Source organism: Marmota marmota, unplaced genomic scaffold (assembly GCF_001458135.2).
Source record: "Marmota marmota marmota unplaced genomic scaffold, marMar, whole genome shotgun sequence".
Lineage (NCBI taxonomy): Eukaryota > Metazoa > Chordata > Mammalia > Rodentia > Sciuridae > Marmota > Marmota marmota.
In genome coordinates, this window is record NW_025999853.1 from 4,117,153 (window position 1) to 4,142,921 (window position 25,769).

The 25,769-nt window shown below is 44.3% G+C and overlaps 1 protein-coding gene across 10 annotated transcripts in view; it reads left to right on the plus strand.

Moving 5' to 3' along the window:
- The window catches only part of Large1 (LARGE xylosyl- and glucuronyltransferase 1), a 487,150-nt gene that overhangs the window by 396,239 nt on the left and 65,142 nt on the right, over window positions 1–25,769 (plus strand). For all 10 annotated transcript variants that reach the window (XM_048802422.1, XM_048802409.1, XM_048802417.1 and 7 more), the window contains 2 exons: window positions 17,471–17,583; window positions 19,721–19,846. In XM_048802422.1, coding sequence (XP_048658379.1) covers window positions 17,471–17,583; window positions 19,721–19,846 — 239 coding nt within the window. The remainder of the gene's footprint in view (window positions 1–17,470; window positions 17,584–19,720; window positions 19,847–25,769) is intronic.

The following is a 25,769-nucleotide window of genomic DNA, read 5'->3' on the forward strand; positions in this document are numbered from 1 at the left end:
CGAGCTACATGTTCCTAATTCTGTGTTTCAACTGTTGACATTCTCAGAGAAATGGTGGCCCCTTGCAGCTTCTTCGGACTCTTAGGTGATGGTGCAGATGATGTGGAGCCTGGGGGAAAATGGGCCATCCAGCACCACCTGAGGCCTCTCCTCACTCCCTCTCCTCCTATTTCCTCCTCTTGGGATTTTCACCAACAGACGTGCTCAAAAATCTTTGTATGATTAGAGAAAGTTTTTTTTAAAATAAAATGGACTAATATTCTGCCCAGAGTGTAATATTCCCTGCAAGAAGCGTGCCTTTGGAGATAAAGACTGTGTTATTCCCCTACAATGCACAGATTCAGATCCAGATTCAGAGACCAGATCCAGATCCAGATCTGTGTGGCTCTAATCCAAGCTCTTTCTAGTGCTCTCTACTTGGACCAAAAGGCAGATAATGGGCCGAGGAGGTCAGCCAGAGAGAACTTCCTACTAGGCAGCATCTGTGACATCCTTCACCCTGGGTGGAAGATGGGTCCTCATTTAACAGAAGATCAGATTTTGACTGCATGGCCTCATTTGTCCTGGCAGAAGGCTAGAGAGACCCCTACCTCACCCCCATTTATCCAGAACCAGCTACCTACTTCTCCAGAGTCCTGAGAGGACTTTATCCCAGTAGAGGAAACACTGCTTATGATGACCACCTGCCCTTGGCAGCTGGCACGGGAGAGGACCTTTGGTTGTGACAGTCTTATTTGTGTGTATCCCAGCACTTTCCACAGTTAGTCACTCTGCAGATGATAATGAGGGCTCTGAAATACTGCTGGGCAGGCCTCTGGCTCATTTCAGATCTCATGCCTTCGTTTGTCCATTCATTCATAAACATTCTCTGCTGGGCCTGCCGTGTCCCTGATGGACACTGGTGTGCAGCAATGACACCATCTGTGCCCTGGGCAACTCCACATCTCACGGGGACACGATGGAAGACCGTCCAGCAGTGAGATGAATATTGCAACAGCATCTTAGTGAAGAGGAGGCGGGTGGGTGGTGGGCTGTGGTCCTGGGGGCTTCAGAAGAGAAGGCTGGGAGGAACGAGGAGCAGAGCGAGTGGATACTGAGTGGAGGATGGGGAGAAAGAGCACCGCAAGCCCTGGAAGAGCGAGCAACTACGCTGAGCCCCGTTGGAACTCAGGACTCTGGCTTTAAAGAGATTCATAATGGGTTCTGAAGGGATGCAGGGGCAAGAGAGAAAAAGGTAAAGGAAGCACTGCTTACGATGACCACCTGCCCTTGGCAGCTGATGTGAGAGAGGAGAAGTCCTTCATTCTCTTACCCCCTACCCAGCAAGGAGCCCATCCATGGGGGAGCATCTGTGCTGGCCAAAGAGACTAAGCGGTCCCCAGATCATGCTGCAGTATGGCTTCCCCTCACTTCTCAGTCCCCCATGTAACAGAAGCAGAAATTCCTTTCTGGAAAAGAAGATTCCCCTGAATTAAACAGGTCTGTAAGAGGACAATGCAGTTTGGCCCCACCACTTTCCTTACTTTGGAAAAGTTATCATCAGAAGAAGGGCATTTGCCACTTTGAAAGCTGGAGCCAGGGTAATTCTGCACACTCTTTTTAAGGGATTGGCAACACAACAAAGCTAGTTCAGATTCTCTCTTCTTTGTGTCCAACACTAAATGCATGTCCCACTAATCTAATTTCTAGAAAATCCTCTTCCATAGGCCCGTGGGTTTTCCCTCGGCAGGCTGGCAAAGAGCAGATAGGCCCATTCATTAGCACGGGTCAGACCTCAAAGTGCTGCCAAGGCCCTGTGGCTACCAGAGTTCCCTCCCAGTGGGTAGGAGCCGGTACTAACAGTCCCAGCTCTAGCATTTGTTGAACACTTGTTGGGAATGTGGTTTCTCAGCTGAATTATCATCATGATTAACCTCACAGCAGCCGTGGGGGCAGACGCTCCTTGTCTTCTCCAGTGTTATCAGCTGGCTCAGGGCCTTTGCCCCTGAGCATCAGCATGGCGCACTACCTCGCATCCTGCAGGTCTTGGCTCAGATATCCCCACTTCAGAGAAGCCTGTGCTGACCACCCACTTAGCTCTCAACACACCCTGGCTATCCTTTCGTCTCTGCCCTGCTGTATTTTTATTATCCTTTATGCTATATGTTTAGCTTACTTTCCTCTTCTGGTAGCTTACAAGCCCCACCTGGGTGAGAATCTCTATTTTCTAGTAGTTCCAGTACATAGGAAACTCTCGAAAGACACTAGTGAAGGAGAACAATAAAACATGATATCCTCATACCTATTTTGCAAACTAGGAAAGAAAAGTTTGCAGAAATTAGCTTATGTGTCCCAGTGTGGAAAAGAGATACTGGATCTAGACTTAATCTGGGTCTCAGGCCTCTGGGTTTTTACAACACCATGTGCCAGCACTGGACCAAATACAAAGCCTTCTGTAGACCCATGGTTGAATCAAGACATGAGGAGATGCTACTGCCTGCTGCTTCCATTCAAGTGTTCCCTCGAAGTCCGCTTATTAACACACAGGATGACAGGATTTGCCTTAATGAAGGCGTGTTTTCCAGCCCCTCCTCTGCTGTAGGACTGAGATTGTGGAGATCCAGAAAAAAAATAAAAGCTGGTCTCAGTTTTTTTGAGATTCACTCCTGTTCAGCAGCAATGCAGGTCATTAACACTGGTATCAGGAAGACCTACTGTGTGCCATATGCTGTGTTGGAAGCTGTGAGTACAATGAGACACACTGGAGCTCATTCTTTGGTGATACAAGGCATCTACAATAGCTACAGCTCTGAAAAAGACAGACTGGGTTACATTGGTTTGTTTGCAGCCGCAGTCCTGTCCTAGTTATGTCCTGCTTCCTTCATGGACACCAGTATTGGGAAATGCATGGGCCTTGGAGCAGAGGAAACTGGGTTTGAATCCGGGTCCTCACTCTTAGCTCATTAGTTACTTATTTAGCCTTTTGGGGACGTTTTGTGTAGGGAGCAGTTCATGGGCATGTCACGTGCCATGCCTGAGACCTGGTGTGCTGCTGCCTTTGTTGTTAGTTATCAGTATCATCAGTAAGTGTTACCATCCAGCTTCTGAGTGGGTGGTAAGTGGTGAATTCCATGCCCACAGAAAGAACCTAGTTTGGGTTTAAAAACCTACCCCAGGTAATAACCACAGCTCCCTGTTAAATTGAGACTAATCATCAGGGGCACAACAAAAGGGACCGAGGGCAGGTTGAAGACCTCGCATCCATATTCTAATTCTGCCACCATGTTGGATTCCTGACCTTGGGCACTGACCGCACACCTCTGAGTCTCCCTTTGCTCCTCTAGAAGATGCAGAGCTTGCCCTGGTGATTCCAGCATCCTCCCCACTCCATGGGCCTCTGGCTCTGTGGTGTGGCTCTTCATTTAGCACACTACAGGTCTACCAAAGTCAGCACAGAGTGTCACTGGAGTCAGGAAGACCCAACTGTGCCACTCACAGCTATATGCCATCTTGGAGCTTCATTTTCCTTATTAAGTAAACTAAAACATCCCGATTTTGTGATGTAAAAACCTCATAGGATTAACAGAAATCACATACAGGCAACAGGATCCTGTGAAGAATAGATCTAATCAGATGGCTCAAGCTATTTCAGTGAAAGGACTGTTGTAGGGGTGGAGGGGCAGGATTGTAGGTCTCCATGGAAGAAGCAGAGAACTGTAACCAGGTCTGGCTAAGAAATCTGGGTTACTTTCTTATGAAGGACATAGCCAACTACCACAGAGTAGGTACTTTAAACAACAGAATGTGCATTCTCATACTTCTGGAAGCCCAAGAGGGAGGAGTGGCAGGGGATTCCTCCTTGGCCTGTAGGCAGCCGTCTCTCCATGTGCCCCCCGTGGTCTCCGTCCGTGTCTCTGTGTCCTGATCTCCTCTTGCCAGTCGGATTGGATCACAGCCTACCCTAAAATAAATAAATCACACCCCATTTTGACTTAATCACCCTTTAAAGATCCTGTCTCCACATACAGTCACGTTCTGAGGTGGTGGGGGTAAGGAATTCCACGTAAGAATTCGAGGGGACACCATTCAGTCTCCAAGAAGCAGGAGGAAGAGGCAACGCTGCCAGAACCCGGTGGGGACATGTCCTGGAGGAAGGCCACCCTGCAGAGGCTGTAGCGGGGGAGACACTGTGCTCTTGGAAACAGTCCTGTGAAGGGAAGTGCCCTCTCTTTCCTGCCCACCTCCAAGCCTGTTGCCAGTGCTTCCAACAAGCAGGAGCCGCGGGGATCCCAGATGATTCACTGCATGGGGGTGAGTCTGCAGGGCACAGGGAGCAGCAGGACGGACCCGCCAGTGGATTCATGGAGACTCTACAGTATACTACTTAGGAGTCCCTGGCACGTAGGAGGCATGCAAGAAGTGTGCGTTCCTTCTCCCTCATGAGCATCGATGCCAAGTAAAGAAGTGGGCTGTGAGCTTCACATACCTCACTTGATGTTCTTGCAGCGAGAACATCAAGCTGGTTTTCTTTGAGCCTGGGAACAAGTGCATAATAAAAGCATGCACAATGGTGCCCTTCCAGTCCTGCTCACTTTGCTCGAGTTCGGAACGGCAGAGAGCTCTGTGCCCTTTGGGCAGCCCATTCATTCATCCGTCGCTGCATCAGACGCCAGCACATGTTCAACTGGTCAGAACTGTTCAGCCACCCAAGCTCCCTCACCCCTGTTGGTAGGCAAATGAGACATTATCTTGTGCAGTGAAGCATCTACCAGACTGGTAGGGAGAGGCAGGCTCATTATGTGTAAAAAAAAATTAAAATCTCCATGCCAACAAGCAGGTCAGCAGATCTGACTTCCATTCAGAGAGTTGTAGTCATTTTTCAATAGCTGGTGTAAGGCTTGGGGAGCGTCAGACATTCACTATGCCGTGCCTCTGGGCTCTGCTGTGCCATCCTGGGCTTTTGTATCTGCCTCCAGCTTTTCTGAGCATCATTTTGTACTCCATTTTATTCAAGAGAGATGATAAGATCAATATCTTGGTACTCTATATATGGTTCCCTATAGCTCCAGAAACACCTTCCTGAAAGAGGCAGACAAGCAAGTCCTAATAACTACCTTGCCCGTAGTGGCCTGAGCACATTCAGGATGTCTTTCTTCAATGTCTGTATCTCCTACTTTTGGCTGGAGAACCATCTTGTCTCAGATTGGATCCTGTAAGAAACTTGATCTCCTGGTGAATCTTCTGGGTGGAGGAAAACAAGACCCATGGAGTAGTGAGTGTGATTTATGCCCTGGGTTTTGGTCATCTAAAATGGGCATAATTACTCAGCTTCTAAGAATTAACGATCACCCCAAAATATGTTCAAATCTGAAAGATGACAGTAAGAAGATGACCAAAGTCCACAACTTAGCGTCCTTAAGAATTAAGTTATTCTTGTATGTTTCTCTGGAGCAAGGCAAAAGGTTTTTGGGTGCTGATGCTTAAGTTAATTCCCTGGAACTGCCATACCAAGGTACAGGTTGGGCATCCCTCATCCAAGGTCTGAAGTTGTAAATGCTTCAAAATCTGAAACTTTTTGAGCATCAGCATGATGCCCCAGTGGAAGATTCCACACCTACCCTCAGCAGACAGAATGCAATAAAAACACAGGCGCACTTCAAACACTCTGTATGATCCTTGGGCTGTGCATAGAAGACATGTGAGAAATACAGGGAAAGACTATGTTAGACTGAGGTCTTATCCCTGAATCATCTCATTATCTATGTGCAAATATTCCAAAAGATAAAAAAAAAAAAATCCAAAATCTAAAACACTTATGGTCACAAGCATTTCAGAAGGAATAGTAGACATGTGCCACAAACTAGGTAGCTTTAAAAAAAAAAATAGAAACTTAAATCTTTCTGATTACGCAGGCTAAAAGTGCAAGTCAGGTGTTAGCCAGGCCATGCTTTCTCTGAAGCCTCTAGTCACAGCCCCTTTTCTTCTTCCAGCTCTGGGACCCAGGCTGGATCCTGACTTGCAGTATCAACTCCTACGTCTTCCTCTGGGTTCCTATGGCCGTCTTCCCTCTGTGTCAGTCTCTCTTCTCATAAGGACATCAGCCATTGGGTTAGGGTTCAGCTTAACGCAGTACAACCTCATCCTACATTGATTACATCTGCAAAGACCCCATTTCCAACTTAAGATCACTTTTACAGGTGCTGGGGTTAGGACTTGAACATATTGTTTTGATGGACACAGTTCAACCCATGAAAGTGCTTTTTTCATGACTTTTTTTTAAAACCACTCTCTAGTTAAAAGGATTTTTTTTTTTTTTTTTTTGGTAGAATCTTCTCAGGTCTGAAGAGTTGACCAAATCTGTTGCCACGTGTTATGTGTTGATAGAGGGACATGGAGACTCGTAGAAGAAGGAGAGATATCACAGAAAGAAGGGTAGAGGGCCTCTGGGAAATAAGTCTTTGGCCTTCTTTATTTTGTGTTAAATTGTTTTACTTTGAGCCAATCACCTTTCTGAGCTTCATTTTACTCAGGGAAATGGGGATGGGATGGGATCATTGAGCTGATAACCTTCTTTGATGAGCAGTTTAGCTTAATTCTCCATGGTTTCCAAAAGACTGATAAAGTGGGCAGCAATCACCTCCTATGCAGGGGAGTCCAGCCAGCTTTGAGAAATGGGTCTCTACTGGTGCATCGTTAGACATATAGAGCCAGAGACCGCTTGTCTCCAATCAGCTTTAAAAACCACCTAGATTAAAAAAAAATAAAAATAAAAATAAAAACGAGAGAAACAAATGAAGAACTCCTACGAACCATTAAGAAAAAGGCAAACAACCCAATAGAAAAATGAGCAAAAGACTTGAACAGGCATTTCCCAAAAGAGGATACCCAAATGGGCAATTTGCATGTGAAAAGATGCTGAGTTTTATTCGTCATTAAAAATGCAAACTAAAATCCATAATGCAATACCACACCACTGTGCCAAGTTTAAACCTTTGCCAGAAGGTCTAAAATGCAAAAAGCCAGAGAATGCCAGTTATCAGTGGGAACAGAGAACCATATTACCTTGCATACACAACTGATAGGAGTAGAAATAGCAAGAACTACTTTGTGATGTCTACTTAAGCTAAACATGTGCAAACCCACTGACCCAGAAAGTGCACTCCTAGGTGCACATCCAGTATACCTATGGTTACTAGTGGTTGCTTTGTGTTCACTCTTGTGTCTTTGCAAGAGATGATTTTAAGCAAGACATGAGGCAGAGTGAAAGTACAGCAACATTTATTAGAAGACAAAGAAGGAGGTAGGGAAATGGCACACTCAAGGGAGAGATTGGATCCTCAGATTGGAGTGCAACAACTCACTTCTTTGTGAGCTGGGTTTTTATTGGGTTTAAGGGGTAGTTTTTAGAGGATCTCACCTAAGCATCACCTCCTAACTCTTGATTGACAATTGGATGGTATCAGGTTTCTAAATCCCTATTGTGTAAGACTAACTCATGAGTGTCCAAGGAAAACCCACATAGGCCAAAATTCGTAATTATAGTAAGTTTAAATAACATGTCAAGACCTAAAGAGAACTTTGGTCATCCTGACTCGTGCTGGCCAATTTTACCTGAACTTGATTTTGTGGACCCTGAGCCCACTGAGCTCTCCAGTCTCTGTCAGGGCAGTCTTTTATTTTTTTTTCCTTCTCAAAAGGAGCAGTCTTGGGCAAACACTCCTCAGCCCTGTGAATAAGTACCTTAAGTCAGAATAGGTCTAGGATGAATTTATGTAAGTTGTTTCTTTAAAATCATTTTGAGAGTTGGCTTGTAGGCTCCGTCTGTCAAATTAACCTCTTAATTTCTGTGTCCCCACCACTCATGTCTACCTGCCAACTATCACTATGACAACAAAAGATGCATTCAGAATGTTTTATAACAGCTTCCAAAACTGCAAGGAACCTAAATGCCCACAAGCAGGATCAATGGAATAAGATATCATGACATTATACATTATTAGGCAGCATTAACATGAACAAACTGTAACTGCAGGCTGTGTTACGGGCAGATTTCATAAACATCATATTGGATCAAAATGCCAGTCACAAAAAGGGTGTGTATTGTATGACTCGATTGATAGGAAGTTCAGAAATGAATAGATCTGAACTATGGTCTTCACTGTGGGGAAAAGATAGCGCAAGGAGATTCTGTGCTGCCAGAGATATTTTGATTCTGGTCTAGGTTTTAGTTACGTAGTGAGTTCACTCAGTGACAATTCATCACACTGTATACTATGATTTCTGTACTTTTCTAAATGTATTGTGTTCATCATTATAATGTTTGCTGATAAAAGCAAAAAAGAAAAAAGAAGAAGAAATATTCTGCAAATATTGGTTAAAAGGTATTAGCCAGCCATCAAACCCCAAGTTCTCAGCCCTGTTACAGTCTTGGCCAAGCGTTGTCAATGGGATAAAGTGTGAAATGTTGTTCTCTTAAAGGACTTTACCCGTGACCTGAGTTCCAACCACTTCCTCTGCCTAAAATATACTTCTTTGTATTTGAGCATCCATAGTACTTTTAAGCTCTCAGGAGCAGGGGGCCATTGTATTCTCTCTCTATCCCAAGTACCTGGCATGTACAAACTGCTCAATAAATATTTATCCAATGAGTGAATAAATGAATGACTACTAACCTTCTATAGCCTTTCTACTGTGTCTCATCCACACTTCGATAAAACCCAGCAACGTCAGCAGAATGTTTCTGGTGGAAGGATCCCATTTTCTCTCTCTCTTACTCTGGTAAAAGAGCTTTTAGGAAGGAAAAAGTTAAAAAGCAATTGTAGACCACAGAACCTTTTAATTTATTTGATCAAAAGTGAGTCCCAGGTAAAATCAGCAGGGGATTTTAAATTAAGTCGTTTTTAATAAACTTGTCTTCTTATTGGGTCATGCATGAAAAGAGAACTCCAGGGCTTCAAAGCAGAGGGAGCAAGTGGTGATTTCGAGGGTTGTTTTCATAAACATCTCTGGGATAAGAGCCTCCTGCTCCCAGGAGCTTCCTATAGAGCCGTCGCTCAGTGCCCACTTAAGGTTTCTCTGCTCCAGACCAGTGAGAGAAGCCATAAGAACCGCTGGGGGACCAAGGAACAAATCTTCTGTTTGGCTGGCAGCCGGTGCAATACAGGTGGAGCTGAGAAAATGCAGACAGAAGCCAGTGGGACCCAAAGTGAAGGGGGCCAGCATTTATGAGATTCCTGCAGCGGCCAGAGCTGGTGAAAAACCACCTTCGAAATTCTCTCTGCACCATGTTTTATGGAATTCTCTTTAACTCTGCTTCTTGTAATGGACTCCTAGACTTATTTCCCTTCTTTAGCCATTCTTCCTCAACATCTGCTAGCATCCTGTGCAATGTCACTGTGGAAAACGCTGAGTTGAGTAATAAAAGGTGGAATTGGAAGCCTGCTGGGCACCCAGGCTGCAGGAGTCACATGGCCACTTTGGACCTCAGCTTCTCCACCAGGATGAAGGAAGCACGTGGCCTGAATTGGCTCAGCCAGGCCTCGCCTTATTCTTCAGCTTGGCTAAAGCCTGAAAATAAAGAAAGGGAGGGAGGGATGAAGAGGAAGTAGCCGCAGATCTCTTAACCAGGGTCTTCCCCTTGCTGGGTAAGTTTGAAGGCTTCCCCCTTGCCTGCAGGAGGAGTCTGCCCGAGTGGGCTCAGGTACAGAAAGACAGAATCCCCCAACACGCAGGAGGGAAGGGTGGCCTGAGTCAGCTCTGAAACCTGTCCTGATGAAACAGTCCTGGGCTCCAACCAGTTACCCAGTCACTTAGGGGAGATGCAGCCCTGTGCTGGGGGACTGTCCTCAGGGAAGCCTTTCCTGCCCTGACCTTCTTGATGCAATGTGTGGCCTCCTCCCAGGTTTCTAGGGGCAAGCTGGCTGTGATCTGTGATCTCTGACATATACTTTCAGGTCCTCTTGGAACTGCTGCTTTGATTAACTGTGTCTGATCACACTTAGTGTGAGCACATTCACAGACACACTTACATGCACACACACATACAAACACACACACAGCATCACTGAAAGACCACAGTTAGAAAATGAGATTTACTTTGGCACTTATGAGATAGGAAACTTAATTTCTTTTTCATTTTCATAAAAGTATACAAGCATAGATATATGTTATTCTAATTAGGACCCCATTCTTAATTTCTTCATTTGTGAAATGGGGATAATCCCATCACCCTTGCATTTATTTTTCTTTTCTTTCTTTTTTTTTTTCTTTTTTTTTTTTTGGTACCCAGGGGCACTTAATCTCTGAGCCACATCCCCAGTCCTTTCCTTTTTTTTTTTTTTTTAATTTTGAGACAGGGTCTCAGCTAAATTGCTGAGGCTGGCTTTGAACTTATAATCCTTCTGCTTCAGCCTCCAGAGCCACTGGGATTATAGGCATGCATCTGTGTGCCCAGCCTCCCTTGCAAATTTGTTGCAAGAATCAGAGGTCTTGTAAGCAAACTACTTGCTCCAGTAGACAGCAGTTGCTTGAAGGATGATAGGTATCATCATCATTGTCACCACTTTTCGCCTCCTTTTTGCAATTGCACTGGTAAAAATCAATGTCTGCCTCATACAAAGAAATTTTTAAAAGCACGCTTGTCTCTTGTCTCTCTGCAGATACCTCCTTGTGTTGTCTGCTATAGAGCTATCAGTTTAGGGGGGAAAATTGCCCTCCAATGCCCAGATGAAACAGTGTACCAATGGACCAGCTGTTCACGGGAGAAGCCTTTGATTTTGAATTTATTTTTTCATTCATTCATTTTGTGTTGGGTCTATGCTCCTGCACAGCAGCTGTAGGTGAAGCCCTGAGGCCCCGGCACCCCCTGACCTGCTCCTCTGAGAGGCCCTGTCAAATCTAAGGCACTATGTCTCTGTGCAGAGCGCTCCAGGGCAAAGGGCCGGCTCCCTACTCCTAGACCCAAAGGCAAACATGGAAATGGGCAGACTACACAGCAGCAAATGCCAGACAAAGGCCAAAATCAAGCATCTTGCCACCACGTTATTCCTGAGAGCAGAAAAGCAGTGTCAACATCCGACTTAGGGCATGCATTTCAAAACCAGATCTGTGTCGTTTCAGCCTGAAAAGGTCCAATTGAAGGTGCAACCATTTTCATTATTTTAACCAGTGTGCACTTAAAAAGCTTGTCCCCGCTTTGCCTACATGCACATAATTTACATTAATTCAAGTGGGAATTATGCAAGTTCCAGTGAGTGAGAATTAGGCACCTTAATGAGGAAATGCATAGTTTCTGTAACTGTTGTTTATTAAGCTTTTATGTACCACTTTATATTTCAAAAGCCCTTTCTAGTCATTAGTTACGATATCTCCCCAGCACCCTACGAGTGAGGTCAGTAAATAGCTGGGGTTGTGTTCATCTTAGAAATATTGTTTTTCAGCTCTTTTTGGTTATTTAGAGTTCTTTTTCTCTTGAAAGGATTGTTTTTCTGGCCTTTTTACCACCTATGTGCATACTCCTAACCTTTGAAGAAACGGGCAGATTCTCTCCTAAGCTTCTATCAGTGTGATTAGATTTCACATTCTAAGCAAACTCCTAAGCTGCTTAAGAACATAATTTATGCACATAATTTTCCATGTGGTGGATTTTCTTGCCTTTGTTATTATTTTTTTTCCTTCCCTGTGGTTGTGTCTCTTAGCTGCCATTTGCAGGAACCCCAGGGGATGTCCTAATAACACTGGTGGTGACACCATAAACAGACTATAATCAGAAGACTGAGGGGTCCGGAAATATGTAAAAATGTTGCTAGTATTTCAAGTGTCCAGTACATTGCGCACACACACAACGGGACATTGAAGGTTTTTCGAATGATCTGTAAATTCAGGCTCCTTCATGAATTACTAGGTCAGGATATTAATGATCAATTACTAGTTCTCAATTCAGCATTAATGGATCCTGTTCCTACTGTATACTTCTTTGTGGTGCTGGGGATTGAACCCAGGGCCTTGTGCATGCAAGGCAAGCACTGTATACCAACTGAGCTATATCCCCTGAACTTTTGAAGATACAATCAATCCTCCAAAAATGTGGGATTGTCCCATATTACAAATAAGGAACCAAGGCTCAGAATCGTAGTGGCCTTTCCAGGAGTCACTTCTGCAGGGAGTAACATCAGGACTCATGTTTCCTATTCACTGTGGTTATTTCTCTGCATTCAGCCTCCCTTTCCAGGGTGGCTCCAACAGCACCCGTGTCCCCAAGATTCTTTCTGTTGCATTAGTGTGAGGACATGAGGATATTTATTTTATGACTAACCTGTATCCAATTATAGATTCATGCGCAAACACAAATGTTTTTCCCTGTGCTACACAACTTTAGGTATCCTCTTTTTAATCATCTTTTTTGGGAGAAGAGGTGGAAATGGACCATTACCTTTTTAGTTCTGCTGCTCGAGTGTGGTGGGGAAATCTGCTATCTGATCATCATTCAGAAGCCCATCCCAGTGAATCCCCTGCCCTGCAGGGAGAAGCCTGGCTGGCTTGACCTTCACTCTTGTTGTCTCTCGCCTAGATAATCCTCTGCATCCTGAAGGTGATGGTTTAGGCATCCTTTATTTCAAGAAGCTTTTCCTTGATGCTTCCCCTTGACTGCAACCTTGCTCCTTGTCCCCCCACGACCACAGCAGTTCCACCACCTACCATTGGTCAGGAAGGTGCATCTTGCCTCTTGTTAGTTACCATCCTCTTCCCTGTTAGGCTTTGCTCCCTAAAAACAAGGATTGTGTTCCACTCAGTTCCCTGTTAACTCAGTGAATAAAACAAGGAAAAAATTCCTTGAATGAACTACAGAAAAAATAAGTTCTGAATTCAAGGCTTGTATTAAAGGCCAGACAGGGCCCCAGTGGTGGGCTTGTAAGGTCAAGGACAGCGCACTAGCAGGCCTGGAAGCTGCTGTTCCCATGTGCCATTGTGCCAGTTCTGCTGGAAGGAGTGATCTGATGGAAAGGAAAAGAATTAACTCGTGGCAAAACTCAGATGGGGCTGCCCTAGCCAAGGGTCAGGGCTTCTTTAAACCAGTCTGAGATACCAGAGGCTTTGATCTTATGGAATGACTTGATAAAGCATTTAGGTTGGCTTTTCTAAAACAAATTTAGTCTCAGCCATTCCCTTGCTCAAAACCCTTCTCTAGCTCCCAGGTATCCTCAGCAGAATTTCCCAATTAGTGTGCCGTACACGGGTGACATTCCCTGAGCTTTGGGGCACTTGATTGGGGCCAGGGCAGCTGGAGCCCCTGGATCAGCCCTTCTGTCCATAAGCCACCCATGGGTTATTAGAACATCATTTTAATCTCGGAAATTGCATGGAGATGGTTGGAAAGCACCTATGCATAAATGGAAGACTTTCCAACCCATTCCCTGCTCACCTTCTAGCAGTTGCCCCATAGCATCCCATATTAACCAGCGCACTCTCTGGGTCATGCATAATCCAGTCTTGCCACCCTGTCTCCTCCCTCCATTCCTTGGTCCACATTGCTTCCCCAGACTCCCCACCTCCCTCCCCAGATTCCTGACCAGATCCCAGCCAGGCCCAGTGAGCGCCCCCACCCCAAGTCCCATTAATAAGCAGCACTCATCCTCAGTGACTGCAGTGATCACGTGGAATCCTAGTGGAGTGGGAGTCAGAAAAGGCCTGGCAAATGTTGCCCCTCCGGTAAATGTATGTTGACTAAGATCTTAAATGTACCCCATGAGACTGGGCAACAACGGGAAGAAAACCAAGTGCAAGTCAGCCTCCATTGGTCGGCACAGAGTAGACGCTCAATAAATAACTTGAATGAATGAAAGAAGAAAGGTAAAACCCATTTTAAGTGTGGAATCCGTGAGTCTCAGTGAAGACATGACTAGTAGAGAGAAGGAAAATGGAGTAGTTGGAGACATTTCAGAACAAGTCGCACCATCAACACTATAGTTCTTGTACAACTTTGGAGGCATTTCCTGGCTAAATCCTCATGCCTTTGCCCAAGGAGACGTGAATTGGGATCAGGATGTTCATTGCAGCAGCATTTTTTGATGGGGGTGGTTTGGGGTTTTTTGGGGGGTACTGAGGATTAAACTCAGGGGCACTCGACCACTGAGACACATCCCCAGCCCTATTTTGCATTTTATTTAGAGACAGGGTCTCACTGACTTGCCTAGTGTCTCATCATTGCTGAGGCTGGCTTTGAACTCGCAATCCTCCTGATTCAGCCTACCAAGCTGCTGGGATTACAGGCGTGTACCACCACACCCCGCTGCAGCATTGTTTATAACAGCAAAAACATAGGCCATAACCAAATATAGTTCAGGAGGGGAATACTCAAAAAAAATTGTGGTATGTTTATAAAATGAATGAAGTAATTGCATATTTGAAATATTGACATGGTTAAATCTCTTTTTTTTTAATACCAGTAAGTTTTTCCTTTATTTTTTTCCCTATAGTTAACACAGGTAAATATACAGTGATACTGGGGCTGGGGATGTGGCTCAAGTGGTAGCGTGCTCGCCTGGCATGCGTGCAGCCTGGGTTCAATCCTCAGCACCACATACAAATAAAAATGTTGTGTCGGCCGAAAACTAAAATAAATAAATAAATAAATAAATATTAAAAATTCTCTCTCTCTCTCTCTCTCTCTCTCTCTCTCTCTTTAAAAAAATATTGCTCTGTCTTCTCTCTTAAAAAAATATATACACACAGTGATACACAACCCAACATGATTAAATCTTAAAGAGATAACAGTGGGTGGAAAGGCAAGTCAAAATGGGAAATAGGTGATGCAGAACACCAAAACCAACGTATATTGGTTGTAGTCATATACATAGAGAATAAAAATATAAAACCAGGCATTGACATGAAGCACAACAACCACGGGAATCTGGTTGCCTCCGTGGAGGAGAGAAGGTAGGATAAGTTGGAAGATCTCTGAGTGGTGGGTATTTTTTACATTAGTTTCTGTGCGTTTTTTACATCAGTTTCTCTTAGTTTGAAATAACTTATCATTTTAAAAGTAAGTTAAAACCACATAATTAAAGTCTCGGTCACTGGGATAACAGACTTGTGTTTCTCCATTTAGTCCTCTGGACATTCTTTATCAAAGGCAACCGCAGCCCCCAGCTCCAGCTTCAGCCTGATTTTGTGGCCTGAGATGTCCTCTGTTCTTGACCCCACCCCTTTTCCAATAGTCTAGCAAACAGTGCTGGGTCACATCTGGCACTTAGGCTCAACAAGTCTTAGCACCATTTAAAAGTATCAGTTCTCAACTCAGCCCCCAGAGACAGGCAGATCTACCGTGGATCACTCTGGAGGCTTTAAAATGTTCATCTAGATCTTCTAAAATCCCCTCCCCCATTTTTTCTATATGTTGGAGTCTTGATCCAACCTAATTAGAATTAATTTTTGCAACAAGATATAATGAAATTCTCTTTCACACATTTGACTAGAGTCTATTTTTTGCATCAATCACCAGTGACTTACATCACAATGTTCTCTTTAACTTGTAAAGGTCTTTCCTTTTTCCCTGAAGAAGCAATCAAATAATACATCTGTGGCAAATTTTACTGTTTCTAAAAATATGTCCATATTTGGGGAACAGTTTCAGTTGTGTGCTGGATCTTGCTCATATGGCTCAGGAGGGCCAGTTGTCTTGCATTCCTTCCCAGCTCCATGTTCAATGACATCACACAACTCTCTTGAAATTACCCTAACTGGGGGTGTTTACACAATGGAAATTGGCATGCGCTTCTAATGAGGAGGTTTTGGTTTTCTCCAGTAGAGTTGTTGGGTAAAGGCTACCAGCCTATCACAAAGGGCATGCCAGTTCTCTGAGTAGTGTAGGGCAAGCAGCACTCTCCTCATTTGGCACATGTAGGAACTGAGAATCAGCCTTCCTTGGCTCTACAGGGTGTAGACTGGTAGGCGCTGCACTGGCCTTAAAGTCAGGCAGATCTGAATGAGTCTGATCTAGTGACTTTCAAACTGTGAGTTGGACAAGTGTCTGAGTCAGCCCCTCAGCCTCCCCACTGATAAACTAAGGATGATGATAATACCTTGTAAAGAGCTTGGGGGTTTTAAGGAAGTAGTATATGCAGAAGCCCTAATGAAGCCCAAAGGAGATAGATAAAATTGGCCTTCTGACTTGCGAATTCTTCCCATCACCATACATGTGTTTTAGTACAACTCTGTCAACCAAACACCCTTCACTCAATGGTGAATATACTTTTTCTCCAAATATGTGCCACTTGATTAAGTAAAAAGTCTTAGAGTCACCATTTATGTCTGACTTGGGGAAATCAGTCTTCCTACAGCCTTAGAAATGTATGTACCAGGTATCGACTGAGTTCATTTTTCAACCGCCTGGAGTTTGCTCCAGTGGCTGTTCTGCTGAGCTAAGCATCCTGAAGAGGATTGATTGGGGAGCCCCTGGGTGTAACCATTCCATCCGCCACACCGACTGCAGTGGCCTGCAGGGACATTCTCTTGGCTGTTCGTGTTCTCAGCTCTGGGCGTTCTCTGCACATTTGGACTGAACCTGTTGGTAGACAGCTGTTTCTAAGCCACTCGCCTAAGCCAAGATGTGCTTCCCAATTAGATTTTAATTAATTGTAGAATTAATTAATTGGCCTGAGCAGTATATTTAGTTGTGCAAGCATTCTTAAAAATACCAAAGGATAAACAGTGGAAATTTCCCCCCTGTACCATTCCCAATTCACCCAGATCCCTCCCCACAAAAACCCTAAGAAGGTGGGAAGGAGGAAGAATCCAGCTCCTATTATTAGTTTCTTGTGAGGCCAAAGACTTTAGAGCTCATCTTAAAGACCCAACATCAGCATGGCCTTCACCTGAAGTTGAAACACATGCTGGCTCCGCATGAGCCGGAGAAGACCCTCTGGCCATTGGAAACACTGAGGCCAGACCCACACTTGTCAATAATTGTTAAGCAGATTTGCAAAGACAAATAAAGTCACAGAGGAGCTGTTTCTGTCTGTAAAGATAAGTCGTACCTAGGCCACAGGTATCGGCCATACTGACTAAGAGTGTCCTACCTCCAGGGAAAAAGGCAGGGGGAATCGAGCACTTGTATAAAGGTACTGCTTGTCAAGAGCAAGTTGGGATCGTCACTGTCACTGTTGGGATAAAGCGTGCATAAGTGTGCCATTTTAACTGCATTTATGGTGCAGTTCAGTGACGTGAAGTCCACGGCCTATTGTGCTGCGGCCATCACCACAGTCCAGTCTAGAAGGGGCTAGGCACAGTCACCCACCCCACTGGTTCTCGCTGCAGCCCTGGGGGTCTTGGTGCTTCCTCGTGCAATGAGAAAAATCTCACTTATCCGTAGCAGCAGTTAGGCCTCTTCTCTATGCCACACACTGTCCCCGAGAGACTGTGGCTGTGCCAAGCAGGTATGTCTGTCTCTCTGTCTTACTGTTACCTTACTCTCCTATCCTATGCCATTGCCCAGGGGTGATTCTGCTGCTTCTGGACAAGCTGCGGAAGATGAAATGGGAGCAGATGTGGAGACTGACGGCAGAGAGGGAGCTCATGGGCATGCTGTCTACATCCTTGGCTGACCAGGTGAGTGGCCAGGTTAGAAGGGCTGTTATTCTGAGTGCCTTTGGGTAGGTCAGCATACAGCATGTTGTCACCATAACAAATACCTGCAACAATCGGCTTATAAACAGGAAAGGTTTGTCTTGGCTCAGAGTTTCTGAGGTGTCAGTCCTTGGTCTCTTGGCCACGTTGCCTAGGGCCTGTTGCATGGCAGCATGTCACAGCAGGAGCACGAGGAGGAACAGAGAAAGTTACCACCTCCTGACCAAGATAAAAAAGAGAAGAGGAAGAGACCCAGGTCCCACAGTTTCCTTCAAGGGCACATCCTCAGGGGCCTAAAGACCTCCCCACTTGGCCCCACCCCTCAAAAGTTCCACCACCTCCAATGGAGTTCTGGGAGACTTGGGCTCAACCAGGCCTTTTAACACAGTCCAGATGCAAACTTGCTGCAGCCCACGTACTGTTGCTCATGGAGACCTTAAAGCAGCTGGCTCTGGGTTATTTTGCCACCTGTTATGTGACTCCGAGGGAAAGAGCTGCCTTGGCCCTGCTCCCCTCACTAGTTCTTCTTTTGGTTCATTTGTTTGTTCATTTAGCATAGTACCCTGAGCACAGTAGATACCAGGGCCATGCTCAGGAGAGGGAGGACAGATGAATGAGGATGCAGCCCTTGGTCTCAGGGAGCTCATGGTTTTTTGAGGCAGGATCATAACTCGCTGTCAGTCCACTGTGCCTAGAGGAGGTCACTGTCTTCATCAGAGCCATGATAGGCCCCTGCTCCCCCTGGCCCCAATGCACCACCACGTGTTTCCTAGTCAAGTTTTCATGCCTCCATGGCAAATAAGTCTAACCTGTCAGGCTGAGATCCTGTCCTGGTGACCCTGAACTTGAGGGAAGTACATTTAAGTGGGAAGAACAAACTTCCTGGCTCTAGAAACCTCCCTTTTATCCAGGCAACCTGAAAAGATCCTTGAACTCCGTCCATATCAACAGATATTCATAACAAAACCATTTCTCATTTTGACCAAGAAAGACAGGAGCCTCCAGTCTTTGACCTTCGTCACTATAGATTTTGACCTTGCTGGGGTATTGGTGGCCGTCTTGGGAATGCAGAGATGATTCCTCTGCATTTTGTCATGTCACCTCCCCAAATCCATGGTGCTCATCTCTGTGCTTCTGTTCAAAGTTCAGTTGCCTGAATCCTCAAGTAACTACGCAGTTTTCTAATACAGAGGAAACCAGATACTGTGCAGGGTAACTTTTCTATTTTTTAAGCATTGCTATTTGGGATTTCTCAGATAGCCAGAAACTGATTTCCTTTTCTCAACAATGAGATACAGTATAATGAATGAGTTAAAGAAAAAAAAAAAATACTTGGGTGCTCTCTTAAGCCTGAGAGGACATCATCCATTATCCTCATGTTGTAAGTCAGGTCACCAAGACTGAGTGTGTCCCCCAGAGCTAGCAATTGTGTGACTGTGTCCAGTGAGGATAGTCAGGTCAGCCAAGTCCTGTAGCAAATGCCCGTAACTCACCTCCTGGTGCCACCATCCATGCTGGTTAATAAGTGTGGCCCCTGAGAGAGCTTGGAGAGGAGCCCAAAACAGGGGATTGGTCCAGAGACAAGGGAGACTTGGCCTTGAAAGGGGGGCTGCCTACTCTGGCCTTGTGGCCTGTAGGAGTAAGCAGCTTCCATCACAAGCCCACCCAATGCCCCAGGAAAAAGCTGCTGGAAGGGAGGATCTATAATTTGTCTCAGCCCCTGGGTGAGTTGGGCCACTTGTCACCACATAGTTTCCTCCCTGGGAGGCTCAAATGGATAACTCTGGGCTCCTGGATAGGACAGTAGAGGGGGAGGAAAAAAGACTTCATTTATTATGTGCCAGGGAGCTAGGAAAGATGCTCCCTTGTCCACCCCCACGTGAGCTCCCTGCCTGGTGCTCAGGCGGCCAGTCGGCCTGCGGCATCCCTATCTCCATCCAAACATCATCGCTTGGTTTCTGGAGATAACAGGCAAGAGAAGCGTCCTGGGTGCAAACTGTCCTGTGCCCAGGCAGGATGCCCAGGGCGCCCTCCCACAGGGGACGTGCTGCCTCGGGAGCCAGAACCGTAGGCCGAACCCGCTGCCTGCCTTGACCCCGCTTTGGCTCTTATTCCCCAGGATATTTTCAATGCCGTCATCAAGCAGAACCCCTTCCTGGTGTATCAGCTGCCCTGCTTCTGGAATGTGCAGCTGTCAGACCACACCCGCTCCGAGCAGTGCTACAGAGACGTGTCTGATCTAAAGGTAAGGTCAAGACAGGCCTCGCGGGGCGTGGGCCCCACCCCCAGGGGAAGGGTGAGGTGCCCTGGGGAGCAGAGGGAAGCTGCGTGGGGGGTTGAGGGGGCACAGATGGCTGTGAGGTTGGTGTGCAGCTTGGTGAAAGAGAGGGGGGCTCCGAAGTGTGTGTGTGCGTGTGTATGTGTGTGTGCGTGTGTATGTGTGTGTGTGTGTGTTTGGGCTTTCTGGAAAGCATAAAGACCTCTGGAGTAAGAACCAGCTTGTATGATTATTTTTCTTGCCATCTGCTGCCAGCTGTTTTGGTTCATGTCACCTCCCCAAATCCATTCATTTAAGTCAAGTGAAAAATAAGTGACAAAGTCCTACTCTGTGCCAGGCGCTGTAAATGCTGATGTGAGTAACTTCCCTTTTCCAAGTCCCTTATGGCATAGAGGGAGTGAGAAATGTGTTAAGGACATAGGTGTAAAAAAAAAAAAAAAGACAGCTACTGTGGTGCTTGTGGTAGGTGTGGGAGGATCAGACATGGGATGAAGCATACATCTCATTCCCCTTCCTTGAGAAGGGACCGTGACACAAGAATCTTCATCATGGCTCTCTTGGTACCGAGCACCATGGTAGGATCTGTCTGTAGAGAAAAAGACAAGGTGCCTCAGTTATCTAGCACTATAGACAATGCTGCGTAACGAGCCATTCTAATCGTGGCTCAAATGGACCACCATTTATTTAGTTGATGATTCTTCGCTTTGGATGGTTCTGATCTTCCCTGGCTTAACCAACTATCCATGGTCAACTTCAGTTCCAGAACCAGGAACTGAACACAGTCCTGACTAATTCTGATTTGCCTCTCTAGTTGTACCAGAGAAGGAGTAGATAACATACATCCCTAAAGAGTTTGCTTCCTTTAAAATTCACATTCATTGCCCGTGCACACTGTAAAAACCACAGTTTAAGTTTTTAAAAAGAAAAAGGCTCTTTGTTAACAGTCAGGTTTCCAGTTGGCTCCTGGTCCTTGTGCGTGCCATGTCGTATCTGTGGTCATAATGTGCGTTGAATTCTCTTTCTGCCCTTGCTTGTTTTGTATCATAAGCACTTTCTGGGTCAGCTGCACAGTACTAACACGTATGCCCACTAGTTCCATAATAACCCATGACTCAGCCACCTCCCTAACCCTTACTTGTTCTCACGTGTTCACAAATACAAATTGTGTTGTTATGAACAGCTTCCTTCTCTTTCCTTCTGTGTGTCTTCCTTCCCATGAGAGGAGTCACAGAGCCAAAAGAAAGAACTTTTGTTTTTTACTATATTTCACGTTTATTGCAAAAAATTAGAAAGTATTTAAAACAGAAATATCCACATCATTCATTCTTTCAACACATACGCAGTTCCTTGTATACCCTGTGTTCTTGTTAGACTTCTGGAAAACAGATGAAACAGGAATATTTTGATGAATACTGTGGACTAAGAAGTTTGGAGGGGAGGAAAATAAAACCATCCCCATAAAGGACACCTGAAAATGCTGGGTTAAAACTGGTTTTTTACACTGTTTTGAAAGCATAGATCTGTCTATGAAGTAAGGAAAACAGAGACCAGAAACCATGGTAGACTGTGAGTTCAAAAGGGTAAGATTTAAGCAAGGAGCCGCTGCCTAAAGCATTTGCCTCTGGGGTGATATGCTGCCCCCTGGTGGCTGGGAATATGGATAAAAGGTAGAGTGGCATAAACCTGAAGTCGGCCTTTGTCCCTGGTTCCTGGAGCAGTCATTTTATAAAAACAGACACAAACAGGAATGCAAGAAAAGAAGGTGAAAATAAAAGCATAGGAAAAATTGGGCACGGAAAAGGTTAGAAATTGAGATGATAGAAGTAAGTCCAAATATATCAATAACCAAATAAATGTAAACTAATTGTGGTAATGAGAAGACCGATCTTCAGATTGAAGAGAAAATGTTATCTGGGATACACTGTTTACCAGCCACATACCCTTCTCATTGTAATCTGAAAAGGCTGACAGTAAAATTATGGGACAATATTATCAGGGGAAGTGTCTAAAAGGAAACAGGCTAGTTGTGTTGGTGTCAGAGAAACCATCAGTAGGGAGAGAGGTGGTCACACTTCAAAATAAAAAGTTAATAAGAAGGAAAAGACAAAAATTCAAATTTGGATGCACTTCATGCTGTAACACATGTGTCTTTAAATATATGTGTGTAGAGGCATGTAAATATATATACTTATGAATTTTCATATATTTTAACATAATTGTACCCACATACACGCAGATCACTAGAAAGAAGTGGACATGTCTACTATTGTAGTAAAATATTTTAATGTGTCCTTTCCAAGTCCTGAAAGATCAATCAAAAAGTTGATAAAAATATAGCAAATGTGAAGTATACAGTTAACCACTTCACTTGGGCAAGTGAAGAACCTTGTATTTAAAAGTCAGACAATGTACATTCTTCTCAAACTCACATAGAACATTTGCAAAAATGTTACCATGTATAGGACTATAAAGCAAAATCCTAGTACATTTTATAGAATTATACTATATCGTAGTTCTCTGAACAGAATATAATTAAATTAGAAGGCTATAACAATAAGATAAAAAATATATATTTTATTAAAATTGAGAACCCATTTCTAAATTCCACATGGTTCTAAATGGAAATCATAATTGAAACTGAAAACTTCTTAGAGACTAAATGAAGATGAAATAATATGTGTCAAAATTAGTGGAATGAGTAAACATGTAGGGAAATAGAAAACCTTAAATGTTTGTATTGAGAAGAAAAAAATGAAAAAAATAATATGCCTGGTTTACCACGGAGGATGATATACAAAGAATGTTGGAGCATATTCGAAGGAAACTAGAAGCAGGACATAAAGAAGGTAAGAGCAGAAATTGATTAACCAATTATTCAATAAAGTCAAAAGTTGGTTCTTTGACAGGGACCAATAATATAGACAAAGCTATGGCAGGACTTATCAAGAAAGAAAGAACTTACCAGGAAATGAATGGGGTGGCATGAATCCAGATTCATCGACGCTGTCTCTAACTGTGCCTGAGCCAGCAATTCTTCTGAGTTCTAGGAATACAGCAAAGATTAAATGCTCTGTCGGTTTGTGGAGCTTTCAACTCAATACATAAAGCAGAATAACAGAGACTACCAAATAATGTGAGCAACATTATGTCAATATACTTGAAAACTTACATGAAAGAGACAAATTCCTAGAAGTATAGAATTTACCAAAACTGATTTAAATATATATATGTGTGTATGGGTGTGTATGTTATAATGTTATATTACCACACTAAACCTCACCAAGAAAACAGTCCCTTTAGGTCTACAAAGAAATAATTCCTATCTTTTTTTTTAATCAAAAGGTATTTCCAACCTTAAACTCTTCCAGAGAGTAGGAATAGAGAGATACATTTTAACCTGTTCAGTGAAACCGGAATGTTCTCAATACTGAAATTACACAAGGAGAGTTACAAAAAAGGAAAACTAGAGTCTAGTTTTGCTCATAAATACAGATGTACAAGTTCTTAGGCCAAATATTAGCAAACCACATGCAGTCATGTAGAAAATAGATAATATATCATGGCCAATTTGGGTTTATTCCGGGAAAGACAAGGGTGATCTAACATTTAAAAAATTTTACAAATATCATTGAGCATGTTAATAGATTAAAGAGAAACTCCATACAAACATCAAAATAGATGTAGAAAAATTATTTGATGAAATTAAACACTCATTCATGTTAAAAACTCATAAATAGTAACCACTAAAAATCTATTTCTCCTGAGCATTTGCTCTGGGGTGTGCCAGATGATTAATAGAACAGAGAAGAGAGTCCAGGAACACCCACACACTTATGGAAACTTGACATGGGAAGAGATGGCATTGCTGATCCTTGGAGAAAGGATTACATTTTTCATAAATGATGTTTAGACACCAGATTCTCCATATGGAAGAAAAAATTAAAATGGATCCCTGTCTCACACCATGCACAAAATATCCATGGATTATAGACTTTAAACCAAATTGAACTGTTATCTTAAAGGGGGTCTGGAGGATAGTCCTAAGACCTCAGAATAGGAAAGAAGTTATTTAACAAGACACCAGGACACCACCATTCCGTGCTGGGCTTTAATTGTCGGTTAAAACAAAAATCAGAACAAATTAATCTTTATTAACTCTCCTTTCATCTATAAGTCATATTTCTGGGTCTGCTGATTGAGTGCGTTATCTGGCATTAAACACCCCCATTATGCATTTTGTAGGGTTATCGGAGTCCTTTTCTTTAAAGTGGAGCAAGAACTATAAGACTTTGCAAAGCAATTAGAGGGCACCCTTTAGTTATTTTTTTTCCCTCCCATTCTTTTGGATCACCCACACCTAATGGAAGGGAAATGTTTTTAGGGATTTATATTCCTTGAGTCATTGCAAAGCACTTAGCTTGCCTCTCATGAAAACACAAACTGTTTTTGCACTTACACATCACTAATTCAACTAGTGTTTAATTGGATTTCCAATTACATGAGAAACACAGGAATAAAAACACCTTTAGTAGCCAACACACCTCACTCCTAATACGCATAGAGCTCAGCATACTGCAGCAGATCCTTTCAGATCCTGCTAGGGACAAGATCCTTTCAGATCCTGCTAGGGACAAGCTTCCTAGCCGTGAGCATCTCGCCTACCTGGGTGCCATTCGAGAACTTTGTACTGAGGTCAGTTAAGGAAGCGCGTTTTCGTTGAAGAGGCGGAAGAAGTGCATAGTCTATTGGAGCCAAGCAATTCTGTAAATTCTAATGACAGTTCTACTTCGTACCAGCTGAGGGACTTATCACTTAAGATCTTCCAGTAATGGAGACCATTATTCTTGGCCCCAATCTCAGCCAGGCCTCTTGAGGGCTCCTAGAAAGAGCACTCGACTTTACCACTGTCTTTTGTGTTTCAAAGACCTTCAATTTTATCTCTGCAGTTCTAAGCCTTAATGACTCAGCCTTCCCTGGCTGAGTCTTAACTTGAAAGAGATAGGGAGGGACCCAAGGAGTATCTTTGTGGAGGGTCCCTGTGCTGGTTTAGAGAAGGGAGACAAGGATGGGGTCTGTAAGACTTTGCTCTAGTCCTCAGGCTTCCATGGGCCATTAGAGAATGAAGTGCTGGCCAGACACAGTTGGGACTGGCCAGGAAACAGCAAGCAGAGCATCCATCCTGGGTCTGTAGCTGTTACTGGGACACTAGAGCCGAGTAAGCCATGGTTCCTGCCCTCAGGAGAATCACCAGGTAAGTGGAAAATTCCAGAACAGCCTGCTGAGCACTGTGACATAAGGAAGTGAAGGTGGCTGTGGAACAAGAGGAGGGCCCTGTCCCACTGGGGTGTGATGCAGCTCTGTATCCCCCAGGCTTTCTGTAGAAACCTGAGCTGAATCTTCACATCCAAACTCCCAGATGCCTGAACACTGCTCCTTCCTCATCTCCTGGCCCCGCCCTCTCCTCAGCCTCCAGCATCTGTGCTGCCCCTCTCCCAGTCCTGCCTAACCACCGCTCCTCCCCTGCTATGCCCTGGAGCTAGGAGCAAGTCCAGGGCTATGTGTAAGTCAGGAGCAGTGACAAAGATGTGGGTGGGCAAGCCATGGGACCAACGCCATCACTGCAAGAATGTGTATGGGATCAACAGGGAGCACATTTCAGAGGAAGTCAGCCCTACGAGTTTCATCCTCGCCCTCAAAAGATACAAAGGCATTTTCCAGATCTATTGGGTGGGAATAGTGTTCCAGACATGGCTCCACCAAATTGTCACAGAAGCTTAAACAAGGTGAATCTCAGTCTGTTTTGTAAGTCAGGAGACCAAGGACCCTACAGATTAACTCTGTACAGATGACTTGCCCAGAGTCATACAGCTAAATATGGCAGAGCTGAGAC